This window comes from Chiloscyllium plagiosum, chromosome 11 (genome assembly GCF_004010195.1).
Source record: "Chiloscyllium plagiosum isolate BGI_BamShark_2017 chromosome 11, ASM401019v2, whole genome shotgun sequence".
Taxonomy (NCBI): Eukaryota; Metazoa; Chordata; class Chondrichthyes; order Orectolobiformes; family Hemiscylliidae; genus Chiloscyllium; species Chiloscyllium plagiosum.
In genome coordinates, this window is record NC_057720.1 from 35,913,568 (window position 1) to 35,937,524 (window position 23,957).

Consider the following 23,957-nt stretch of genomic DNA (forward strand, 5'->3'; position numbering starts at 1 on the left):
TTGTAAACAAATTTAAAAAAAAAAAGGCTGCATAGCACAGACAAAAATAAGAAAGAATCTTGCTAAGGACTGAAGAGAGTTTAGAAAGTAATGTAAAAAGGATTATGTATTACTCATATAACACAATGTTGCAACTTGAATTTCCTGGATTTTTCATTTTGAACTGTACATCACTGCCAATGTAGTTGTTCAAAAAGCTTTGTGTTGCTGTTTATTTTGTTCAGTAACGCTGGAGACATGGTGCAGAGTGGAACTGTTTGTTGGACTGGGGTCCGGCACGGGCGACCAGTGGCTTGCTGAGCCGGTCAGACCACCTGTGGAAGCCTCTGCTCTGATCTACTGCAATGTAATGCTTATCTGTAATCTGTTTCTTTGACTGCAATGTTTACCCTTCAACTGTGTCTTATTTCTAACTTTATACTATGAATCACTGTAAAGTGATGCAATTTTTTTCTTCTTTGTTCCTCTTTTGTACTTAAGATTTGTTCCTAGGTACTTTGTTTTTAAGATGGCGCCATGACAGGCGACATTGTAAACTTTTCACTCTATTCCTGTAAATCTATACTTGAGTACACATGACAATAAAACTTAATTTTAATCCTACCAGTTTAGTAATATTTCCTGAACTTGTTAACTTCACTTTTGTGTGGGTCGCAAATCCAGGAGGAATATTTGTCAAGGATCACAAATGGGTATCTTTGTTAATCTTCTAGCTTGGAGTAAGAGAGGAAGAATGGAATACGTTCCCTGAAAAAAAAAATTGTTATCCAAAAATTTTGTGATGTAAACTAACACATAATCAATAAGCTTTCTAAAGGTCCAGAACAGTTGTCAATTGAATATATAACTTTTTCTTTTGAATGTTTGGAGTAGTTTAACATGTTGCCTTCACACTGTTATACAAATCTTCAAGCTACTTCATGGTATCCTAATGTTCTGGTTTTTTGTATTGATTTGTTGCAGAAATCCAATGCTGCAGTTTATCCCTTGGATTAGACGTGCCAATCTTCTTCTTATTTTGCACACAAGTTCTGGATTGGGACGGTCTTCAGTACTTCTGTCTTCTGAGAGAACAAGTGCAGAATTGGTTTCTAACAGCAAGTGGTACTCAGACGTTCATTCACCTACTCTGTGTGTTGATAATATGGCTTCAGTACAGCAACCACCATCCAGACAATCATTCCATCCACAAACTTACCATAATTTTTTGGTTTTGGACTTTGAAGCAACCTGTGATAAACAATTAATAAAGCCTCAGGTATTTTTTCTGGTCATACTTCTAGAAATTATTTTACTAATTCAAAAATATTTATATGGTGGGTATTTATAAGTGTCTGTATCAGCCAAATATTAACTTAATTGTCCCCAAACATCATATTGATTCAGGATTATGAATATAAGAATAAAACAAAGGACTGCAGATGCTGGAAATCTGAAACAAAACACAGTGCTGGAGAAACTCAGCAGGACTGGCAGCAGCTGTAGAGAGAAAAACCAAGTTTACATTTGGAATTCAGTGACTTTTCACCAGTTCTGAATATTTCTGCTGAGTTTCTCCAGCACTTTTTTTAGTTTCTGAATCCAGAAAAGTTGGTTTAGATTTATATGCCCAATTTGCAGAAATGCAACGTTACAATCCTTGAAGTCAAATAAAGATGTACTTGATGGAGCAATGATCTGCTTCTAGACGCCTTCTGTAAATATGATTTGGAGGTGCTAGTGTTGGACTGGGGTGGACAAATTAAAGATCACAACGCCAGATTATAGTCCAACAGATTTATTTGGAATCGCTAGCTTTCGAAGTGCTGCTTCAGAAGCAGAAATTCAAAAGCTGATGATTCCAAACAAACCTGTGTGATTTTTAACTTAATTCTGTAAATATATCATTTTAATATTTAATTGCAATAGTGACATCTATTGGCCGTTGATCAAAACTGCACTTGCCTTTATATTGTATAGTTTTTCAAAATTAGATCAGTTTTGGTTTGCCTGATAAAATATTATCTGGCTACTGTGTACTTGAATTAAGTTAAGTCTAGCACTAGCAAAGGGTGTCTTGTGCGACCTGAACCATGACAAACCATAACATCAAACATAGCTGAGAGCTGCCGTTAATCCATTTACTGCTTGAGATTGACCACTCCCTTGCTGAAATATTATTTTCACAGAGAATTTTGAAAATATTCATTTTCCATTGTAGGCCATACCTGTTGGTTCTACCTTTCTGGACAAAGTGAAACAACTTGTAGTCCATGTTAACTGGTCCATTTTCATATCTTCAAAAAGCAATCCTATCACCTTTTATGTTTACAAGTGAAAACATAATCAATTCAATATTCCTAGTCCATACATGCCAAAGTTAATACTTGTACCCATACTACTGCTCTGTGATATTTGCTATCTCAGAACTGATTAACTAGTATTGCAGAACAGAAGGGCCTAGGGGTTCAGGTACATAATTCTTTGAAGTTGCATTACATATAGATAGGGTAGTTAAAAAAGATGCTTAACATGTTTGCCTTCATTGCTCAATCCTTTTGAGTATTGGAGATGGGAAGTCGTGGTGAGGTTGTATGGGACATCGGTGAGGCCTCTTCTGCAATACTGTGTCCAGTTCTGGTACTCTGGTGTAGGAAAGATACTTCAAGCGAGAGAAGAGATTTCCCAGGATGATGCTGGTTCTGGAAGGTTTGAGTTATAACGAAAAGTTGGAACTTTTTTTATTGGTATGTGAGAGGTTGAGAGGTGGCCCTACAGAGTTAATAAAATCATGAGAGATATAGATAAGGTTAATGGTCGGTGTCTTTTCCCTAGGATGGGGGATTTCAAGACTAGGGGACATATTTTTAAGGTGAGAGGAGAGAGATTTAAAAAAGACATGAGGGGCAGATATTGTTTGTGTGTGGAATGAACTTCGTGCGAAAGTGGTGAGTGTGGGCACAGTTTCAACATTTAAAATACACTTGGATATTTATATGAAAAGGAAAGGTTTGGAAGGACATAGGCCAGAAGCAGGCAGGTGGGACTACTTTAATTTGGAATAAAGGCACAAGTGAGGACTGCCCATGCTGGAGATTAGAGTCGAGAGTGTGCTGCTGGAAACGTACAGCAGGTCAGGCAGCATCCAAGGAGCAGGAAAATTGACATTTCGGGCAAACCACCCTCATCAGGAATGAGGTTGGGAGCCTCTGGGGTAGAGAAATAAATGGGAGGGGTGGGGTGTCTGGGACTGGGGGGGAAGGTAGCCAAGAGTGCAACAGCTGGATGGAGGTGGGGGTAATGGTGATAGATTGGAGCGGAGGGTAGAATGGATAGATGGGAAGGAACATGGACAGGTCATGAGGGCGTTGCTTATCTGGAAGGTTGGAACTGGGATAAGGCGGGGAGAGGGGAAATGGGAAAACTGGAGAAATCCGCATTGATGCCATGGGGTTGGAGAGTCCTGAGGTGGAAGATGAGGCATTCTTCCTCCAGCTGTCAGGTGGTAAGGGAGTGGCAGTGAAGGAGGCCCAGGACCTGCATGTTCAAGGTGGAGTGGGGAGGGGGAGTTAGTGTTCAGCCATGGTTTGGTCAGTGCGGGTGTCCTGGAGATGTTTTTTGAAGCGCCCTGCAAGTAGACGTCCTGTCTTCCTAATGTAGAGGACCAAAGGGTCTGCTTTTGTGATTGGGAATTGAAGTTATTAAAGTTGAAATTGAAAAGAAGTATACCCAAGGGGAATCTAGAAATCCTTAGTAAACTGGATTCATGAACATGGTTAATTAATCTGGCATGCATTTAGTTTACATTTGTTGCATTAAAAAAGTCTTTAAAAAGGCACATCATGTGCAGTTTGTGTTCCTATTTACATATTGCAAGTGACAATCAGCATGCCAGCACCTTGTAGTTTACAACATTTACCATCAGCAAGGTTACATTTGCAAAGATCTGCCATCTCTGAAAGGCCATTTTGAGTCCAGTATGCCCAGAAAAGTTGATTTTAATGGTGCGTTCCACAGTCTATTAAGTATAACTTCAGCATTTCTTTTAAAACAGATGAATTCAAAGGGATTCAGGTGTTTTGCTAAAGTTGCTGAAAAATAACTTGGTTAATCAGTTCCCTTTTGGTTTCTCAAGATTCTTCTGCATGAAATGTGAATGGGAGAGTTAATGTCACATACCTCTGAACAGACCAGAATGAATTGTAAAACAACAGCCACAAAGACAACTCTGGTTTTAATATTTTTTTTGGCGCAAGCAAGTACTTAGCCTCCAATTTGCATATTCCCACAACATTGCTGCTAAAATGAGAACTTCATACAGTATGGCGAGAGGGGAATGAAATTTGTCTTCCAACACTTTGTAGACTGGAGGTTGCAGCACGTCATGCCAACTCCCCATATGAGCCAATTTCGTCAGGTTTTAATGTACATGGAATGCATAGATAGAAATAATATTTATTTAATTCTGATGCAGAATATTTGATTTTTGTCATCTCCAATATGGAATGGAACAATGACCATACACAATTATGTGCCATCCTATTATAGAAAGGCTCGGGCGTAAACATTTTATGTAAGAGAAAAGTTACTTAATGCCATTTCTAACTGCCACTTTTAGCTTAAGTTGTTGACTGTAAAATCATTTTTTAATAAAACAAATTTTATTCATAACGTAATTAATGTCAGCAGTCTGATGCTATGCAGATAGTGTTTACCAACCCAAAGTTTTACTTATCGCTGTATGTTGTGAAATCCTCATTTGAATTTAATCTTGCATCTGTTATGTTATTGTAAGACAATTCATTCTTTACTGTACCCCTCTTAACTGAATTCTAAAGGAAAAGAATAAAGTATCACATCATTTCCAAGGTGAGCACTTCTCCTCTAATTGCCTTGAATCCCTTTAGACATCACAGACCTGGACATAAGGCATCAAGACTCATCTGTCAAAGTGTAAATCAGCAATTAAAACACAAACACCAAAATGTCAAAGATGACCTAAAGCACAACAGGGTTGACAAACAAGTCTGGACAAATCAGTGGATAATTTATAAGCATTGCACTAAAATCTAATTATTTGGCAATTCTTATTTGCAGTTAGCTTGAACTGTGCAATAAATTTATCATGCCATAAATTATTTAGAAACGGCTATTGTGTAAATCAAAACAGAAGTATATATTGAAAAACAAGTTCCTGTATGCCCATTTTACTCGTTTTGCAATTTGTTATCCAGATGGTGGTGAGAACTATATTGTATTGCTTCTTTAAAATATATTTCCCTATAAAGCTTATATGTTACTGCCATCAGATTCACAATGTCAGCCAGATCAACTGAGAGTATTTTTCAGGGTCCCTTTTCTACCTTAATATTACTAACCAGACAATTGCAAGCAGTCTTTAATTGTTTTACGTGAGTTGTAAGGTATATTGTATCTGGCAGTGTGATTACTGAGACTGATGTATCTAGCCTAATCACAATTGATACACGAAAGAAAGCCAAATTTTCATAAGATACTTAAATAATTGACAGATGAAAAGGTTGAAATTGCTATATTCTGCACAGAACAATGCCTGCTGGTGTGTTTTTCAAAACAATGTAATTTAAGGGTTGAAAAGTTATTAATACGCTACTTCGATTTAATTGCAATGACTTAAAACATAACTCAACATTTCCACATATGCTGCAGCCTTGTCATCCCCTTATTGTTTTATTGTGTATGAAGAAAAACTACTGGAAAGCTGATAACTCAGTATATACTTTTTAAGAACCGGTGTAAATCTGTTAATTGCTTATAAATAAATTATTGTGTTATTACAATAACAATGGGAAAGAGATGATGATTACATAACTCAAGTCAGAATTTGTATATACTTGGTTATATTTGCAATTCAAAATCAAGAATTCTAAACTTCCTATGTTGTATTTAAAATGAAGTGATTATGGGCGAGTTTTAATTAGATTTATGAATGTACAAAATTCATGGAACAGAAAGCCACTTCCTCTCAGTGTGATAACTGGAGTGTTATGACTTGACACTTCTTCTTCCATGTCCCCCATATCTTGATGAGTGAAATTATCTTGGATCCTGGAGGAAATAACTTCAGTAAAACTGGTAGGCAGTTTCATAATCTGTTTTGCGAGTCATTTTAAATGGCAGATCGTAAATATTAAGATGTCATTACATGTGTTGTTGCATTATCATTGACTCAACAGTGTATGGTGGGTGTTGGGAGTGGGAGGTGTCCAATGTACGATCAGTTAAATAGCCACTAGTTATTCAAGCTGGATGAAAATGATTCAGAATCCAATATAAAAGGTTCCTGACCATTGATTTCATTCTCAGTATAATGGGTCATTAGATACAGACTGTAGCTCCACCTAACCTGTCTCAATAATGTGTCTTAACTCTAACCACAGAAGGTCACCCATACTATACCATTATGATGCTAGTGGGACTGTAAGTTATTGGGGCTTTTATTATGAACATGCCTCTTTTGGGTATTGCTCTTAAATTCATAACATATACTTGGCCTCATTAGTAAAACTTGATTTTGAACACCGTTCCAGAGCTGAAAGGACTGTTTGCATTTCCATTGCATCATATGAACCTGAGCAGATACTATTCTGCAAACAGTATTGAAGTAAATTGCAGTTATTTCTTGATAAATTTGAATTGGTGGAACCTCAATCAATAATCTTCCCGTGTGTAGGAGAAGTATTATGTTAACATTGGCGCCAAACCAATCAAATTATAAACGTGATTTAAATGGAAATTGAAATTTGCTTCATTTTAACTAATAATGGTTGTATCTTGGTGTTAACAATGGTTTTGTTATTTTTAAATTATTTCATCATCTCGTCTTTTTTTTCCATCAATATCTGCATAGCTTCAGACTTCTGCTTTGAGGTAAAATATCTGTACCAAAATTGTGTTCTTGAGAAATTCGTCTAAGTACGAGAATTTGTTCAGTACTTTTGCAACTTTACTATGTTTTCATTATTTTTAGGGATCAAAATAGCATTTTTGTGAATGATTTTTAAAATTCATTTTAGCAGTCTACCTCTCTTTTAAAAAAAATTCCTTTGTGTTGATCTCTATATGCAGTTGTTTCCAGATATTGATAAAGAACTGTATATTATTAAGGTTTTCATTTCAACTCACTATAAAAGGATGTGGTGCAGTGGTAGTGTCCCTGCCTATGAACTAGGAGACCCAAGTTCAAATCCCACCTGTGCCAGCAGTGCATAATAACCTTTTTGAACAGGTGGCTTTAAAATATATCTAATCCGACTAGTAACATTTTTGTTTTTAGGATTTCTGTAGAATTAATTTTGCTGTTGATCACTGTCTTGAGGTCCAGAGCAATTAACATTGGATGTGTTCTCTTGTTTGCTCATTTGATTATGCCAGCAGCCACTACCTGAAGGCAATGCAGCAACCAGAAATTTGTCTGCAGCTTAATGGCATTATCTATATGAATCCTGAGCTCCAGGGTCTACGTGTTCTCTAATGCAAGGATCACTTCATGCACACACTTTGCACTGGCCAGCCTATTTTGTGTCTTCTATCTCCTATGCAATGATCAATCCATGGTACACGATAACAATTTTTAATAATCTTTGTGTTGAATCTGATCAAAAGGTTTTTTATATCGTCAGTATCCATGGATATTTTCCTGCCTATCATATTGGCAACTTCCTCAAAAATATTAGCTGATTTTTCAGATATCATGTAACTTTCATAAATCCACATTGTTTCTGTGGATCAGCTGACAATGTTCAAGCATTCAGTCACTATCTCTGCAGGTAGATTGTACACACCTGATATTTACCTGACCGGTCTGTCATTTCCTGATTTCTCCATCCCTTGATTTTTAAATAAAAAAAGTGACATTTGTCATGTTCAAATCCAACATGACAGTTCCAGAATCTGGAAAGCTGAGGAAAATTATGATTGTTGTTCCTGTAGTTTCCTCACTGATATATTTTAGTAGCCTATGGCGAACTGAGCAGATCCTGGAAATTTATCATTGTGTGTGTGTGTGTTAGTTTCTCCATGACTTTTTAAAAACATTATATTCACAATGTTCTCATGTCAAGCATATTCATATTATTTTGAAATATCACATATGCAAAGTGCAAACACTCAACACATTTACTCACATTTCTCTCTCTAGAAATGCTGTCAGACCTGCAGAATGCTTCCAACATTTTGCTTTAGGTTTCTTTACATTGATCATTGCTTTCTCACAGCATCTAGATTTGGGCATTAAATATAGTTTTGTCAGAATCTCCCACCTCCTGAGAATACATATTTTGAGAACAAGCAACTTGCATACATGACACAAAAATGTTCTGAATCCATGTTTGACATAAAGTTTCTAATTGGTGGGCAGTCTTAAAAATGGGGAAAAAAAAGCTAAAGCTAACTCAGCAAAAATATTTTAGATGCAGGATTTCTTTCTTTTCAAAGGATGTAATTATCAAAAATTTATCAGTGCAGGTAATATCTAGGAAAATGAACTGAAAAGAAATTGTGACCTTAAGCATACGTGTGTAGAAGAAATTAACTTTTTTTGTTTACTTTGTCATTTTTTCTATCCCTAACCCTCCCCCAGGAAATAATAGAATTCCCAATCCTTAAACTACATGGAAGGACACTGGAAATTGAAGCTGTGTTTCATACGTATGTTCAACCAGTTGTACATTCAGAATTGACACCTTTTTGTACAGAGGTAAGGGTTTCACAAAATAATCAGGACCCATTTTTTTTCACCTTGCACACAGTCTATGGTACAAAAATATCATCTGAAAATATGTTTTATAAAATTCTTTATATTTAATATATGACTTTATTTGTCAAACATTTCATATGTGACCATTATTGAATACAATGTTTAATTTGAGGCGGAGGAGTTCAATATTTTGCACATTACTTTAAGTGAAATGTTCAAAGTGCAAGCTTGCTGCTGAGAAACTGCTTGAGTATACCATGTATCTTCGGGCTGTTTGCTGAGATAATCTAAACAATCTTAGATGTTGGTTTAGTGATCTTTGGTCATGATGTGTTAATTGCTGCAGTGTCCCTTGGTTTTGGAATAAAATAAGTTTAGTTCACCTTGCAGGCTTTTGCTTTAACTGTTTGAGCAGTTAATTTGTGTGAATCAATTGAACTTCTTCCCTCTGGAGGCTGTCATTTAGTTGATAAATAATTATGTAGGAGAATTGATACAGGGACCTCCAAAGAGGTTCACTAGAAATGCACAATCCTGCAATCTACAAGATTTATCAAATTTTTTCATCCAACATCATATTTAAAAATATGAATGCAGACTGTTTCTCATTGAATACCATGCACATATAGGTAGTTAGAAGTAAAAACAGAAAATACTGGAGAAACTCAGCAGGTCTAGCAGCATCTGCAGAGCGAGAAACAGAGTTAATATTTCAAGTCCAACATGATTTCTTCCGAACCCTAAACTCAGTACATATTTTAGTAAAGCTAGTTAGAAGATTATATCTTAATTTTAAGGTAAAGTTTCCTCCAATGGGTGCAATCTAGATGAGCAGGGGCTTCATTCTTGCCAATTAAATCTTGAAACAACATAAAAGGTTGTGCATTTGTGGCTTTGACTAATATTGTCCGATTTATTTACACTGGAATCTGTGCACAAAAACAGAAGCAATCCCAGAGAATACGGGAGAAACTCAGCCCTGGCAATATCTCTATGGAGAGAGAAACAGAGTTAACATTTCCAGTCCGGTATGACTTCTTCAGAACTGAGTTCTGATTGAATTGTGTTCTGAGGGAAAGTCATACAATTCATGTGATGAAACCTCCAGGAATAGATTTAATTGCAGGTGGCAACCGATGTGTTTGGAGTCAATAATGCCCTACAGCGTGAAGGAGGCTGTTAGCAACACAAAGTCACGTGCATGTTCTCTGTTCTCCAGTCTGAGCCAACACGATGTATTCCTTCTCATTGCATAAATTGCATCAATCACTTCCCTTATCCAGCACTGGGGTGACAAACGTGGAGATGATAAAAATGTCACCTGCTCTAATCTGCATAAAGAAGTTCATAGCCACAAGTAGTGGCAGTGGCCCCCTTTCGCTCACGCTGACGCTGCAGGTCTGTCTGCAAGAGGTGACAAATTTCAAAGAGCGCTGTCTTTATAAAATAGAGGCATATTGTACACTTTCTCTGGTCTCAAATTGATTTAGAGAAATTCAGTGAGAAACTTTGTGGTATAAAACCTGCCTTTGACAAAGTATATTGTATTGGGAATGGGAAAACTTGTTTCAATAGATTTTAAGGTGACTACTCCAAATTTATATTTAAGTTACAAAACTAAGATTGGTGCCTGGATATTAGTGTTTTTGATGAAGAAGCCACTATAAGTATCTCAACATGCGATACAGCAATCGATCCTGATCTTTAAAAGATCTTTTCTATGTAGTAATAATTGAGTGCTAAAACTACCATTGCAAATGTTTATTTGGAAATGAATTATATTTCCCAGGAAAGTAGATTTAATTGTATTCTTCAGCATTATAAATCCTGTTATTTTTCTCTCTAAAATGATTATCATACCTTCATGACATTCCTAATTGGCTTCAAAATGATGGATTTCAGCACTGTTCTTGAGGGAAAATTCTGGCAGAATTTAACTGCATTTACACTTCACATTGAGGAACCTCCACGCTTTGATAGAAGTCCACTTTACTGCCTGACTGACCTTCCACCCCATTCTGAAGAGCGTTCGCAACAGTGGATATATCTTCGCATCCATCAATCAAATTACAGTATCATTGTTAGGTTGAGACAAAGTAATCTCTGTGTCTCATTTTTCTAGTTATATTCTTTTCAATTATTCTCTCTTGCCTGATGATATTTTTAATGCCTACTGCCTCAAGTCTGTCTAAGCATAATTTTAAAAAAAGCTCCCTAAATATGGTCAAATTTACAATTTTGAATTACCCTGAAATGAAACATTTCTGTTCTATTGTGATTCATAGAGCTGATTAATATTAAATGTAAAGAGAGAGAATGCATATTTTTCCTAAAACAAATGTTAATTTCTGATAAAATAAACTTGTTTATTTTTCTTGTCTAATTAAAATTACCTTAGAAATGTATGTTGTATTAACCATAGTAGTTTTTTTTTTGAGCAATTTTGTTACGTGGCCCCAGTGGAAAGAAAGAACTTGAATGCTGTCTTAACTGGTGTAACCATTCAGTACATACTTCACAAATAGTATGTTATTTCACCTGTGTTGAGATGTCACAGTGCTGTTAACTATGTGAGCATACAGTGAAAACCACAGTCAGCTCCTGGCATGTCAGCACTCTGTAAAGCAATACATATTAACTTATCATTCTTGAATTGGCTTAGGAGACTAAACTTGATCACAAGTGTCAAATGAACTAAGATGATAAATTGGATACATGTAGATGAAGCTTCTATTTGTGCTATTTATTGTACCCTGGCATGAATTTTGTTGTTTTTGTGGTCATCAAGTTGCAATATTTATGCATATTGTGGGATTATAAATTGTTTTTTCTCAGTTTTTGAAGTGCAGATGACGTTAAGGCAAATATATCATCCAGTTATATGAGGGCTCTTTTGTCAAGTGGTGTGCCTATCTCTGAGCCAGAAGGAGTACCTCCTACTCCAGAGGTGTGTAATAACATCTCTGAAAAGCTTATTAGAAATATTTTATCATCCAATTATATACAGCAAGGTGGCACAAGCAAGAACTATGATGATCTAAGTCAGTGTTTTTTTTTGGTTTTTGGGTGTGTTAGTTAAGCAATGTATATACCTTTTCCTTAAAATCCAAAACATTGCCGCCATGCTGAATTTCCATGTTGTAGCGTAGCCAGCTTCATGAGTACCTTAAGAAATATCCCAAATTAGTAATCTTTTAGGACTGGTTTTCTGCTACAGGTCTATGCCCACCAAATATAAGGTTGATACTGCACCCACCAAGACGTATTTTAAGATTGTTAACCAGGAGCAGAGAGAGGAAACTGGTATCCATAACACTTGCCTGAACTTTAACTGTACACTTGCTTGTACAGTTGGAAGGATTGTATTCCAATCGCCTCTCAATGTTTCTAAATTATTTTAATGAACCTTAAGGCAAAATAAAATGAATGTTGAAAACTAGACGGTGACTATTCTTGCAGCAGTGTAACAATATCAGTTAAGTTTGAATAACTAGTGCATAATGTTCCTACAGATCACAATAGTGATCAGCAAACTCAAAATGTTTCTTGAAATTATATTTCTTGATTAAGCGGTTATTACCTGTCGAGCAAGTGGATAATTGGATTAAATTGTCCTCTTGACCAGCTTACTGTCTGATTCAAGGAGACATATTGTTGACTTTTTTTGTTAACCAAAGAAGAGTGAATTGTTCACCTGGGATTTCTGCTTTATTTTGTTTTTCCTGTTTCAAAATTTTTTTCAAGTAACTAAAACTCTGCTAACAATAGCATATTATAGCTTCTATCTAAGATTCTGATGGTTAGAATAGATTAAAATCTAACTATGAAAGGCTTATGAAAACGTTTAAAACCTATATTCTTACTTTGCCTTCGTTCTCTCACTACAGGCCAGTTCCCTTGATGAGCTCACCCAGCTTCTGAGGATTGAGTTTCTTCCAATTGTTAATTTTGCAATTCAAAGACACACATGAATTGATAAGAACAATTAAGATATAGATCTAATTGGTGTAATGGTTGAAAACTAGCGAGAAACATATTGTTAGACATTGCTATTATGTCATATTTTTGTGACAGGAATTGTTTTTCTCTTCACTGTTCAGATGGTATATTTTTGTGGTTATTTGGAAACTCCTGAATGTTGGGTCCACTGATGTACTTCCTTAACTGATGCAATTGAAGGCTAGAGAATGGAACCAAGTAAAGGAAATGTGGTGATTCATGTCAAATTAGATACCAAAATAAAAATGATGGCGGAGACAAAAAAAAAATTGAGTTAAGGAAGATAAAATTTACCTGCAGGACTGAGGGATCATAGTTCTTTTCCAGGCTTGCAGGATTGAGTAGAATGTCAGAATCTTAAATCGAGTTATCATTTGAATCCTTCCAATAAGAAATACCAGCTGAAATGAGACTCTTTCACATTTAATTCACAACTCCAGCAATTTCTTGACACTTGTTGGCAAGTTGATACACATTTTTGTTTTGTGATGTGATTGTTGAGCAGCGCAGTTGTCCATAAATGTATGATAATTCACAACTAATGTGGTACCTCTTCCTTGCTACAAATTGCTTTTTTTAAAATGGTGGGCAATGAGAATGCTACATTATTGCCCCAACAATTTTTGAACGAATATTTCATACCTACCACTCTGAGCTCAGATATTCGTTTGTTTCTTTTGACTTAATAAGATTAGCAATGGGTCTGCAAACTTACTTTAAGCCTGAATATTTTGGTTTTATTGACAAACCTTCTGGGTGATAATTCAAACAAGATAGAAAAAGTATTTTGTTTGAGAGGGTGAAGAAAGAAAAGAGCAAAGGGACTCATTGTCAAATAGGTAAATCTGGGAAAAAAAACCTAGCCTAGTGAAATATATTTGCGTTTGGAACAATGTGGTGTCATAAATTTTTCTTGCCCTCTGTGGTCAATTTTTCTTGCCCTCTGTGGTCAAGTATTTATATTAAATTTGTCACTTTGTATGTTCACTTGCTTTGTAACAGTTTAATGTTTCATATCTAGCTTTTGTCTCTCAAATATTTTCCATTCATACCTAGTAGATATATGTAAGATTGAAAATTAGTTTAGATCACAAGGGGTTCCCATTGTTGCAACCTCAAATTATGATACATAGAGGAACCTCAATGATCTGAACGAGATGGGCAGGCACTATTTCGTTCAAGTAATTGATTACTCAATTAATTGATTTCCCTCTGGAATTCGGAGTTTTCTGTGAAGTCTGCTGCCCGTTCAAGAGACGAGGCAGCAGCAGCACATCACGTGTGAGGACACCCCCACTTCCTGAACCCATCTCTCCCCAACCCTGTCCGCTCCCAGCACTGCACACGCCCACGCCCCCCCCCCCCCCCAACCCAACAGGGCAGTCAGGCTGGACATCAACAGTAAGACGCACACGCGCACACACACAAACGCGCACACACACGACTGCAATGTTTTGACAGGTTCCACCTCTGCCCTGTACAGGACAATGTTGGAGAGATTATCTGGGGAAAGGGAGTGCAGGGTTCACCCCTATGTAGAACCCCCAGGGAAAGTGTGGGTCTGTGGGGGGAGAGAGAGAGAGAGAGCGAACGGAGCCGAGTACGTTTTTTTTAATCATTTTATCCAAAAATAAAAGACACAATCTGGGTCGAAATAGCTCTTTGACGTTATGTTTCAATCGGCATCTTGAGATCCCCTTCGAATAATCCGAGTTTCAGATAATTGATATTCGGATAATCCAGATTCCTCTGTATAAGTAGATTTAACTGCCTTATGCATATTCCTCATTTATAAAGTGTTGAGATGATTTACAGATGTGGAGATTGCTAAGACAAAACTCTTAACTTTTAAGTACAATTGGATATTCTGCTCTACATTTTCATATTATCTTTGATTTTGATATTCTTTATGATAAATTATTTGTGACAGAAGTCACCTTTATAAAGTTTTTATATTTTCTTTTGTCAAATCTATGACTCTTTGAAATATTACTAATGCTTAGAGATCTCACAATCATCTAACATGTAATTTTGTCTTAACCTACTTGTAACTTGATTTCTTATTTAGCTCACAGGGATTGTTCAGTCAATGGTTGACGGAAAACCAACATTACAAGAAGCCCTTCAGGTAAATAAGATCTTATTGAGGCATTAGACTTGGATTTGAACTGTCTCTTTTGACCTCAATAATGTATCCATAATTTCAGAGTGAGCTTTTTAAAAAAAATATTAATGTATGGGCACTGTATTGGACCAATTATATTTTCATGTGGCTTTGCTAATGCTGCTCATTTTCACATAATTGCACATTGACTTGAAATGCTCAGAAAAGGGAAAATCTGGTGCTAATTATGTTTGAGGTAGGTTAAAATGTCTAGACTAGTAGGTTTTGGTAAAATTGTAAGTCAAGTCAAACATTGATTTAACTTTATAGTTGCAAGTTTTCAGTTTGTCCCTTGTTTCTTAAATCATTTTTTTAATGGAATTGATGATAAACTGTGTTACTACAACATAAACCTGCTGACAACCAATAATTATCAAGCAGGTTATTTTTGACTGTTTCATAAGTTGTGCCTTAGAACATAGAATAGAACATAGAACAATACAGCACAGAACAGGCCCTTCGGCCCACGATGTTGTGCCGAACATTTGTCCTAGCTTAAGCACCCATCCATGTACCTATCCAATTGCCGCTTAAAGGTCACCAAAGATTCTGACTCTACCACTCCCACAGGCAGCACATTCCATGCCCCCACCACTCTCTGGGTAAAGAACCCACCCCTGACATCTCCCCTATACCTTCCACCCTTTACCTTAAATTTATGTCCCCTTGTAACACTCTGTTGTACCCGGGGAAAAAGTTTATCACTGTCTACTCTATCTATTCCTCTGATCATCTTATAAACCTCTATCAAGTCACCCCTCATCCTTCGCCGTTCCAACGAGAAAAGGCCTAGCACTCTCAACCTATCCTCGTACGACCTATTCTCCATTCCAGGCAACATCCTGGTAAATCTTCTCTGCACCCTCTCCAAAGCTTCCACATCTTTCCTGAAGTGAGGCGACCAGAACTGCACACAGTACTCCAAATGGGGCCTAACCAAAGTCCTGTACAGTTGTAACATCACTTCACGTCTCTTAGTGGAAGTACTTGGAAACTGATTCCCAAATATCATGCTGGATTCCATATTAGAGGATCAATACCATGACAAATTTCTATTAATTTTACCCCCACCTCAATATTATGAGCTGTTCTCTGCCTCTGGGATAGATGAGGCCCATTCTACAGCATTTATCTTTGCCTCCGAACTGCAAAAGATACAGACTTGAGTGTATCTGGCACATAGCTAATTTAACAATGCATTGCCATACTTGGTTTGATCATATCAAACAGCAGTATGTTTGATCTCTTGTGAAACAAATGCACGCTGCTTCAACCTTGCAATGTAACAATAACTCTTTGCTTGTTTACCCTTACCAACTGTGTCTCGAAACATTTCTCCCTCACCTTTTCTATCTTTACTTGCAACAATATGTACAAGGAGTTTATGAATTTTATTATGAGTGAAATTGAAGTCATCAGTTAAGCTGCCTCCATCGTACTTCCCTTTTGCCCTCTAAGTCAACATTCAGATCAAGGTTCCCCCCAGGCCCCAGACTAGAACCTATCTTTTTCTTTGGTTTCTATCTGACTCCCCTTGTGTCCTCTCTGAATTGATATTATCCATCAGAGCCATTTTCAGTTCCCTTGATCACATTTTATGAAAATGCTGACATTCTAGTTAGTTGACTTTCAAAATGGTTCAATTTCCTCAATTACTCTACCACTTCTTTTCAAACTCATTATTGTCACCCTACCGATAAACATATTATTTATCCCTGTGTTTGTTGTGAACTACTGCCCCAACTCTAATATCATTTTCCTCTCTGAAGTTCTTGTCCACCTTGTTGCCTCACAAATCTGTGCCTGACTTTTCCAGTTTGCAAATAGATTTCCACCCTTCCCTCAACCCTAATCAAAATCATAAATCGTCTGACTGTGAACATTGTGATGTGTGCCCTCATTATCTTTCTCAATCTCATAGTCTTCAGCAATCATGATCCTGCTCGCACCATTGTAACTTTTACAGAGAATGGTATGAATAGTAGAATTTATTGTGAAGTAAGCAAAAAGATAACATTGTTTTTTTTTTAGGAGAGGATGAATGTACATAATAGGAAGAATAAAAAGAAGCAAAACGTTTTGTGCTTTAGATTTTCTGTCATATGTTTAAGTTATTGATAGAAGCATAGATAACATTTTGGAACAGAATGCTGATAAAAGTTTAGTAACCACACTCTTGCATTGGAATTAAGCGTATCTTAGTTTTATTTATTCGTCATCATATTTGCTTTTTGCAGATGGTTGATGACTGGATGAGAAAAGAAGGTTTGCTGGATCCTAAAGTCAACTCCATCTTTGTAACCTGTGGAGATTGGGATTTAAAAACAATGTAAGGAATTAGAATTTATAAAACCGGATTACGAAGTACATGCTGTGTTTATATTTCACATTGAAAATGACCAATGAATATTTTTGTTATCTGTAGCAAGTCATCACACCTGCTGGTCCTACCAAAATTTACTCTACTAATCCAAGTATTTAGCATCTTGTTTCTGACAATAACCTGTATTTTTGTATTGCTTTCTGAAGATGAAAAGAAAAAAAAACTCTAAATGCTTTACATTTAGGAGGAATAGACCTAGATTTGGAATAGAAGGAAAATATTAAATCAGGCAGATAAAAGCATTATCAATGTGGCACCTTATCAAAGGAGTTTCTTAAAGAATGGTAAGAGGTGGGAAGGTGACATCAACTAGACAATAGGGTGCAGAATGGGCTTACTGGGCTAGTACTGGTGACGAACAGAAGTAAGGGACAAAGAGTAACCTGGCTTTGAAGAGGCGAGAAGTTTTGAGCACAAGAAAAGGTTGCTGAGATAGAATGGGGTAATTTGAACCAAAAAATTTGAAATTTGTTCATGTTGTACACTGAGCATGCTGAGACTGATAATGGGATATCTTATTCCATGCAAGTGTGAATACAAGCTTTGATATTTACTTCTTTTATAACATGAGGCTGGGAGTCCAATTAAAAGAGCCTTTGAAAATTTTAAAGTAGACAGGCAGGAGGCTGGAAGAACACAGCAAGCCAGGCAGCATCAGGAGGTGGAGAAGTCGACGCTTTGGGTGTAACCCTTCTTCAGGGCTGGGGTTGGGTGTAGGGGAAGCTGCAGATACAGGAGGTGGTGGGGGCAGGGTGGTGAAATGGGGATAGTGAAGACCGGTAGAGAGTACGACTTGGTTGGTCAATGAGAGGAATGAATTCGGTAGGTGGCTAGGAGGGGTGGAAGGGAGGGGGAGGAGCTAGGGAGGGAATTGGGAGTGGGAAGGAAAGTTATTTGAAATTGGAGAACTCCATATTGAGTCCTCCGGGCTGTTGGCTGCCCAGGCGGAAGATGAGGTATTGTTCCTCCAATTTGTGGTTTGGTTCATTGTGGCAATGGAGGAGGCTAAGGATGGTCATGTCGGAAAGGGAGTGGGAAGGGAAATTAAAATGGGTGGTGACTGGGAGGTCTGATCAGCCCCTGCGGGCCTAGCTGAGAAACTCTGCAAACTGTTCCCTGAGTTTACGTTTGGTCTCCCCGATTTAAGTCTTGAAATGAAATATTTCTGAGTTAAGGCTTCAACTATGAAGAGGTAGGTAGAGTGTGAAAAGGAAGAAAGTAGTCTTGCTCGTTGGGGGTTTATGAGATTGAATTGATATTTTTCACATTTAGATTGAGTTTGAATTGGCAGATAGGAAAGAGTCAATATCTCTATCTTCTAACAGAAACAAAAGATGATTGTCTTTTTAAAAAAAATATTGGATTACAGCCCAAGTGCAACAGAACTGTAATCTCTACTGCTTGGAAGAACAAGGACAGCAGTAAATAAGGATGCATGGGAACACCATTTGCAAATCTCTTGCAAGACTTACACTATCCTGTTTTGGATTTTATTTTGTTTATTCAATGATTGTAGGCACCATTTGTCACCTATCCTGAATTGCCCTTGAACTAGGCAGTTTCAGAGAGCAGATTGGAGTCAACGACATTGTTGTGGATATTGAATTACATGTAGGCCAGATCAATTAAGGATAGTAGATTTCCTTCCCTAAAGGACATTAGTAGACCAGATTGTTTTTTACGACAGCAGTGAAAGTTGTCATGGTCAGTATTACTGAGACTTGATTGATATTCCAGATTTTGTTAATTGCATTTAAATTCCACCAATTTGTACTCCATTCCCAATATCAGCCGAGCCATTGTGATCATTAATGTGGGAGGTGATGGATCTGGGTGGGATGCTGTTCGACAGGAGACTCAATAAGCCGAATGGCCTCTATGTGCACTGTAGGGATTCATGATTCTAATGTCCTTTTTTGATCTGCGCCAGATACGTTTTGCTAGCATCAATGAGAAACATTAAGTTATGAAATGTACTTGCAGTTGTCATATTGTATTTGCTGCACATAAGCATTGAATTTATACAAGTAAACATGCTGCATAATAAATCATGTGAATACTGTGTCACAAATTACATGCATGCTTGCACAAGTGTGGAGAATCGGAGTTTCAGTGAATGTTGGCAGCCAGTGTATAACTTAATACATGTATTATATCCACCAGCTGATGTAGTCCCAGCTAGCCCCCCATAAAATCTAAAAATCGAAGGTTAGTTTTGACATCATGGTGCACATGTAAATCTAGGTTATGTGTCACATTCACCTGTTATACTGAAGCCTCCCTACTCATTGGCTTAATACAATGAATGTCAACAAATGAAGAGGATTATTAATGGGGGACATGATGAATCTAGAAATTAATGTTCGGCAACATGCTGGGATTTTGTTGTTGAATTGTCAATACTCTGGATATAGAGTTTAGTGTAATAGTCAAGGCATTAGTGACTTTTGGGGCTTAATTTATTTGTTCAAATTAATATTAACGGCTGGTAACAATCTCATGGTTATTACTGTTAACATCCTAATAGCAGTATTGTTTCAGCAGCTGCAATCTTTTAAAGGGACTTTCCTGAGCCAGTGGGACACTTGCTTGTTTCAGGCAGGGCATCTTTTGATTTATGGAAATCAATTTTTGTGACATTAGTAGGGCACTAATTACAATTTCCACTGACATGGATGAACCCCATTAATTTGGTTGGTTGGATGCTGCACAACGAGTACAGAAATATTTTTGAGGTTTTTTAAATGAAGTCAGTGTAGCTCCTGCTCACTTTCCAGAAATTCTGAAGGACAATGCTGATTTGAGATAATAGATTAATAGACATCTGCAGCATAGATAAAAGCCCTTTGGCCCATTGCATCCACGCCAATCAGAAACAATTGCCTAACTATTCAAATTTTATACCTTGGCATCGCAAGTGTGAATCTAAATACTTCTTAAATGTTTTGAGGGTTTCTGCCTCTACGACCACATCACTTACATCACCTCATCTCCTCTATCACCAGGACCTTTGAAATGCTGTGCTGTCTGAGTTGCCTGATTAATGATGTGACCAAAGGCTGGCAAGTTGCAGTGGGATGCCCATATAGAAACAGGCCATTTGGTCCATAAAGCCCAGACCAACCCTCTGAAGAACATTATACCCAGACACCGTTTCCCCACCCCCCCCACCCAATCTTATCCCTGTAATCCTGCATTTCCCATGGATAATCCACCTAGCCTGTACATTCCTAGACACTATGGGGAACTTTAGCATGGTCAATCCACTTAACCTGCACATTTCTGGACAGGTGTCATGGGTCCGACATCTTGGGGGTGGTTTGGAAAAGAAATCTGATGTCCTCTAACTGATTTTGGCCTCCCCCAGTAAAACGTTTAATAAGCTGCCTGTAAGTTTAAAAACCTAATCTTACTCTGGAGGCTCATTTCCATGCACACAATGTCCTGTTATAAAAAGTAACTCGTTTTGTCTCTTAATTCATTCATACTTTTGCCTTTGGTTGGCATTTCTCTGTCAAAGTCATCAATTTTTTTCAGGATTTAAAATAATGAATGGGTCAGAAAGTTGACATAGAGAAGATATTTTCACTGGTGACTGAGTTCAAAATTTGTCTATAAACCTTGAGGTTATTACTCTTGTAAATCCAATGAGAAATTCAGGAAAATTCTTTCCTCAGTGGTGATGATGCAAAAATTGCTGCCATGTGAGGAAGTAAGATAGCTGGTTCTCCTTTAAATGTATCTAAGTTCATGAGGGTGAAAGGTATAGAAGATAGATCTAGTTGGTAGGATTAGATGATTTTGCTTTGGAAGAGGCTTAATGTAGAACATAAGCACCAGTGGGGCTGAATGGCCTATTTCTGTACTGAACTTTCTCTGGAATAAATTTTTACCACAGCAACTTGCACCAAATTTGAACAGAAAAATATGCACAAGTTAAACTTTGGGTGGACTTTCATAGGGGTCTAAGTGACATGGGCTACGAGAAGATCTGTGGCTGAATCAAATGCAAAGTTCAGTAACGCCAATCTTGACACTAGGTACATCTCACCGCATCTTTTATGCGTTTGCTGAGTGGCAAGGTGAGTTTCTCACGAGGCAACTGTGTGTTGCCAATTAAAGAGGATTATAGATTATTAAACACCTCATTAATGCTGCAATTGGCCTCATTAATATTCAGCTTTCTATATTATCAAATATGCCTGGACACTCTATTCGTCAAGAACTCTTGACATGAAATTCAGAGTCATCATGAGGACTTCATCTCACCACAAGGAGTTTCCAGGCTGTCAAACAGCATCTCAAGGCATGATCCACAGGCACCAGACCCCCACACTATTCATTCACAGACATTGGCATCTGGCATTTGCCAACCTCTCAGGACCACAATGGCACTTCTCCAATACATGTACGGGATGCTCAAGAAGCACAGACCTGTGTTGCAAGTTGAACTGGCAACTAGGGTTGAAAGGCTGCTACAAGGATACTTTGTGCACAGAGACAGGTGCTGCATTGTGGGAAAGCAAATCTTAGCAGGACTTATACACGTAATGGTAAGGTCTGAGGGAGTGTTGCTGAACAAAGAGACCTTGGAGTGCAGGTTCATAGCTCCTTGAAAGTGGAGTCGCAGGTAGATAGGATAGTGAAGAAGGCATTTGGTATGCTTTCCTTTATTGGTCAGACTATTGAGTACAGGAGTTGGGAGGTCATGTTGTGGCTGTACAGGACATTGGTTAGGCCACTATTGGAATATTGCATGCAATTCTGGTCTCTTTCCTATCAGAAAGATGTTGTGAAACATGAAAGGGTTCAGAAAAGATTTACAAGGATGTTGCCAGGGTTGGAGGATTTGAGCTATAGGGAGAGGTTGAATAGGTGAAGGCTGTTTTCCTTGGAGTGTCGGAGGCTGAGGGATGACTTTATAGAGGTTTATAAAATCATGAGGGGCATGGATAGGGTAAGTAGACAAAGTCTTTTCACTGGGATGGTGGGGGAGTCCAGAACCAGAGGGCATAGGTTTAGGGTGAGAGTGGGAAGATATAAAAGAGACCTAAGGGGCAACTTTCTCACGCAGAGGGTGGTACATATATGAAAGGAGCTGCCAGAGGAAGTGGTGGAGGCTAGTACGATTGCAACATTTAAAAGGCATCTGGATGGGTTTATGATTAGGAAGAGTTTGGAGGGATATGGGCTAGGTGCTGGCAGATGGGACTAGATTGGGTGGGTTATCTGGTCGGCATGGATGAGTTGGACCGAAGGATCTGTCTCCGTGCTGCACATCTCTATGACTCTATGACAAGTCTCCGCTCAAGAATTGGATCAGGCTGCATCTTAGTTTCCTCTTTTGCTCCATTAGCACTTGCACTTAGTACCTACATGCATGCTCGCAACATCCCTGCTTTGCCATTCCATGCCTGTTGATGTGTTGACATTTGAACCAGAAACAAAGGCTTTCAGTACTGCCGTATTGACATGCTATCTTGTGCAGGTACACAGGCTGCTTGTCTTTCTTGTCATTTGAAATCTGTCCAAAAACCGGAGTCAAATCTCGATGTTCACCCTGAAATGTCAATCTAATCCCAGTTTATGCCGTCTGCCCCGTACAGCAAACACAAAATCAGGTAGCCATGTTGGAAGTTGGTGGGAGCTAGTCTCAATCCGGTCAAGGGGTAAAGCTGCTGTCTGTCAGTTTTTCTGTTACTGTCGGTAATGGCCACAGTCTGAACACAGTGCAGAGGCTTAGCGTTGTCAGTTGGCTGCATGGGACACTTGTAGTCGGGGGACTAGTAACTGTCTGTTGTCTGAAGAGTGAGTGTGAGTGGATGGACAATCTTGTGTGACCAGCATAAGCAGTGAGAGGAAACTCATATTGTTAGTCAGCAAGCTGCTAAGACAACAATCAGGGATCTGGTCAGTTTTCTCGAGCCTACATGTTGATGTTAGTTAGAGCCCTGTGGCAAATACAGTCCTGGTGGTCTGTCTGTCGATTGTTCAGAAGGGTGTAAGGGATACCGTAAGGACAGCAGGGACAAAAGTGCTGGAAGAGTTGTTTGGGGTGGGAAAGCAGATGAATTTGCAAAGGAAAGGACATGGATGGTGAAGGAGAATCTGTGTACATGAGGGGCATGCACGAAGGCATTGGAGGGCATGAAATCTTATAATGATTGTGGTGGGTTTGGTGGTGAGGGGAGTTGGAGGAGGGATGGTGGTGTGGTCATGACAATGAGCATCACTGTAGTGTCCGCAGGATGGGCATCGTTAAGGTTTAACGCTGGGCTTCAGGTGACTGGAAGAACAGTAAGTCATAGTTAAATATGGAGCTGAAAATGTGTTGCTGGACAATGAACTCATCTCTGTACATTGTCTCAGCTTGCTCCTGCCCCACCGAACTCATCTCTGCATACCTTGACACGGTCCTGTCCCTCTTAGTCCAAGAACTCCCCACCTACATTCGGGACACCACCCATGCCCTCCACCTCCTCCATGATTTTCGCTTCCCCGGTCCCCAACGCCTTATCTTCACCATGGACATCCAGTCCCTGTACACCTCCATCCCCCATCACGAAGGACTCAAAGCCCTCCGCTTCTTCCTTTCCCACAGTACGAACCAGTACCCTTCCACTGACGCCCTCCTTCAACTGACTGAACTGGTCCTCACTCTGAACAACTTCTCTTTCCAACCCTCCCACTTCCTC

At 38.3% G+C, this 23,957-nt stretch overlaps 1 protein-coding gene across 4 annotated transcripts in view; it reads left to right on the forward strand.

Moving 5' to 3' along the window:
- Positions 1 to 967: 967 nt before the first annotated feature.
- The window catches only part of LOC122554293 (ERI1 exoribonuclease 3-like), a 376,858-nt gene continuing 353,868 nt past the window's right edge, over positions 968 to 23,957 (forward strand). For all 4 annotated transcript variants that reach the window (XM_043699081.1, XM_043699082.1, XM_043699080.1 and 1 more), the window contains exons 1-4: positions 968 to 1,258; positions 8,600 to 8,716; positions 14,784 to 14,843; positions 17,117 to 17,208. In XM_043699081.1, the coding sequence (XP_043555016.1) occupies positions 971 to 1,258; positions 8,600 to 8,716; positions 14,784 to 14,843; positions 17,117 to 17,208 (557 nt within the window). In that variant the 5' untranslated portion in view covers positions 968 to 970. The remainder of the gene's footprint in view (positions 1,259 to 8,599; positions 8,717 to 14,783; positions 14,844 to 17,116; positions 17,209 to 23,957) is intronic.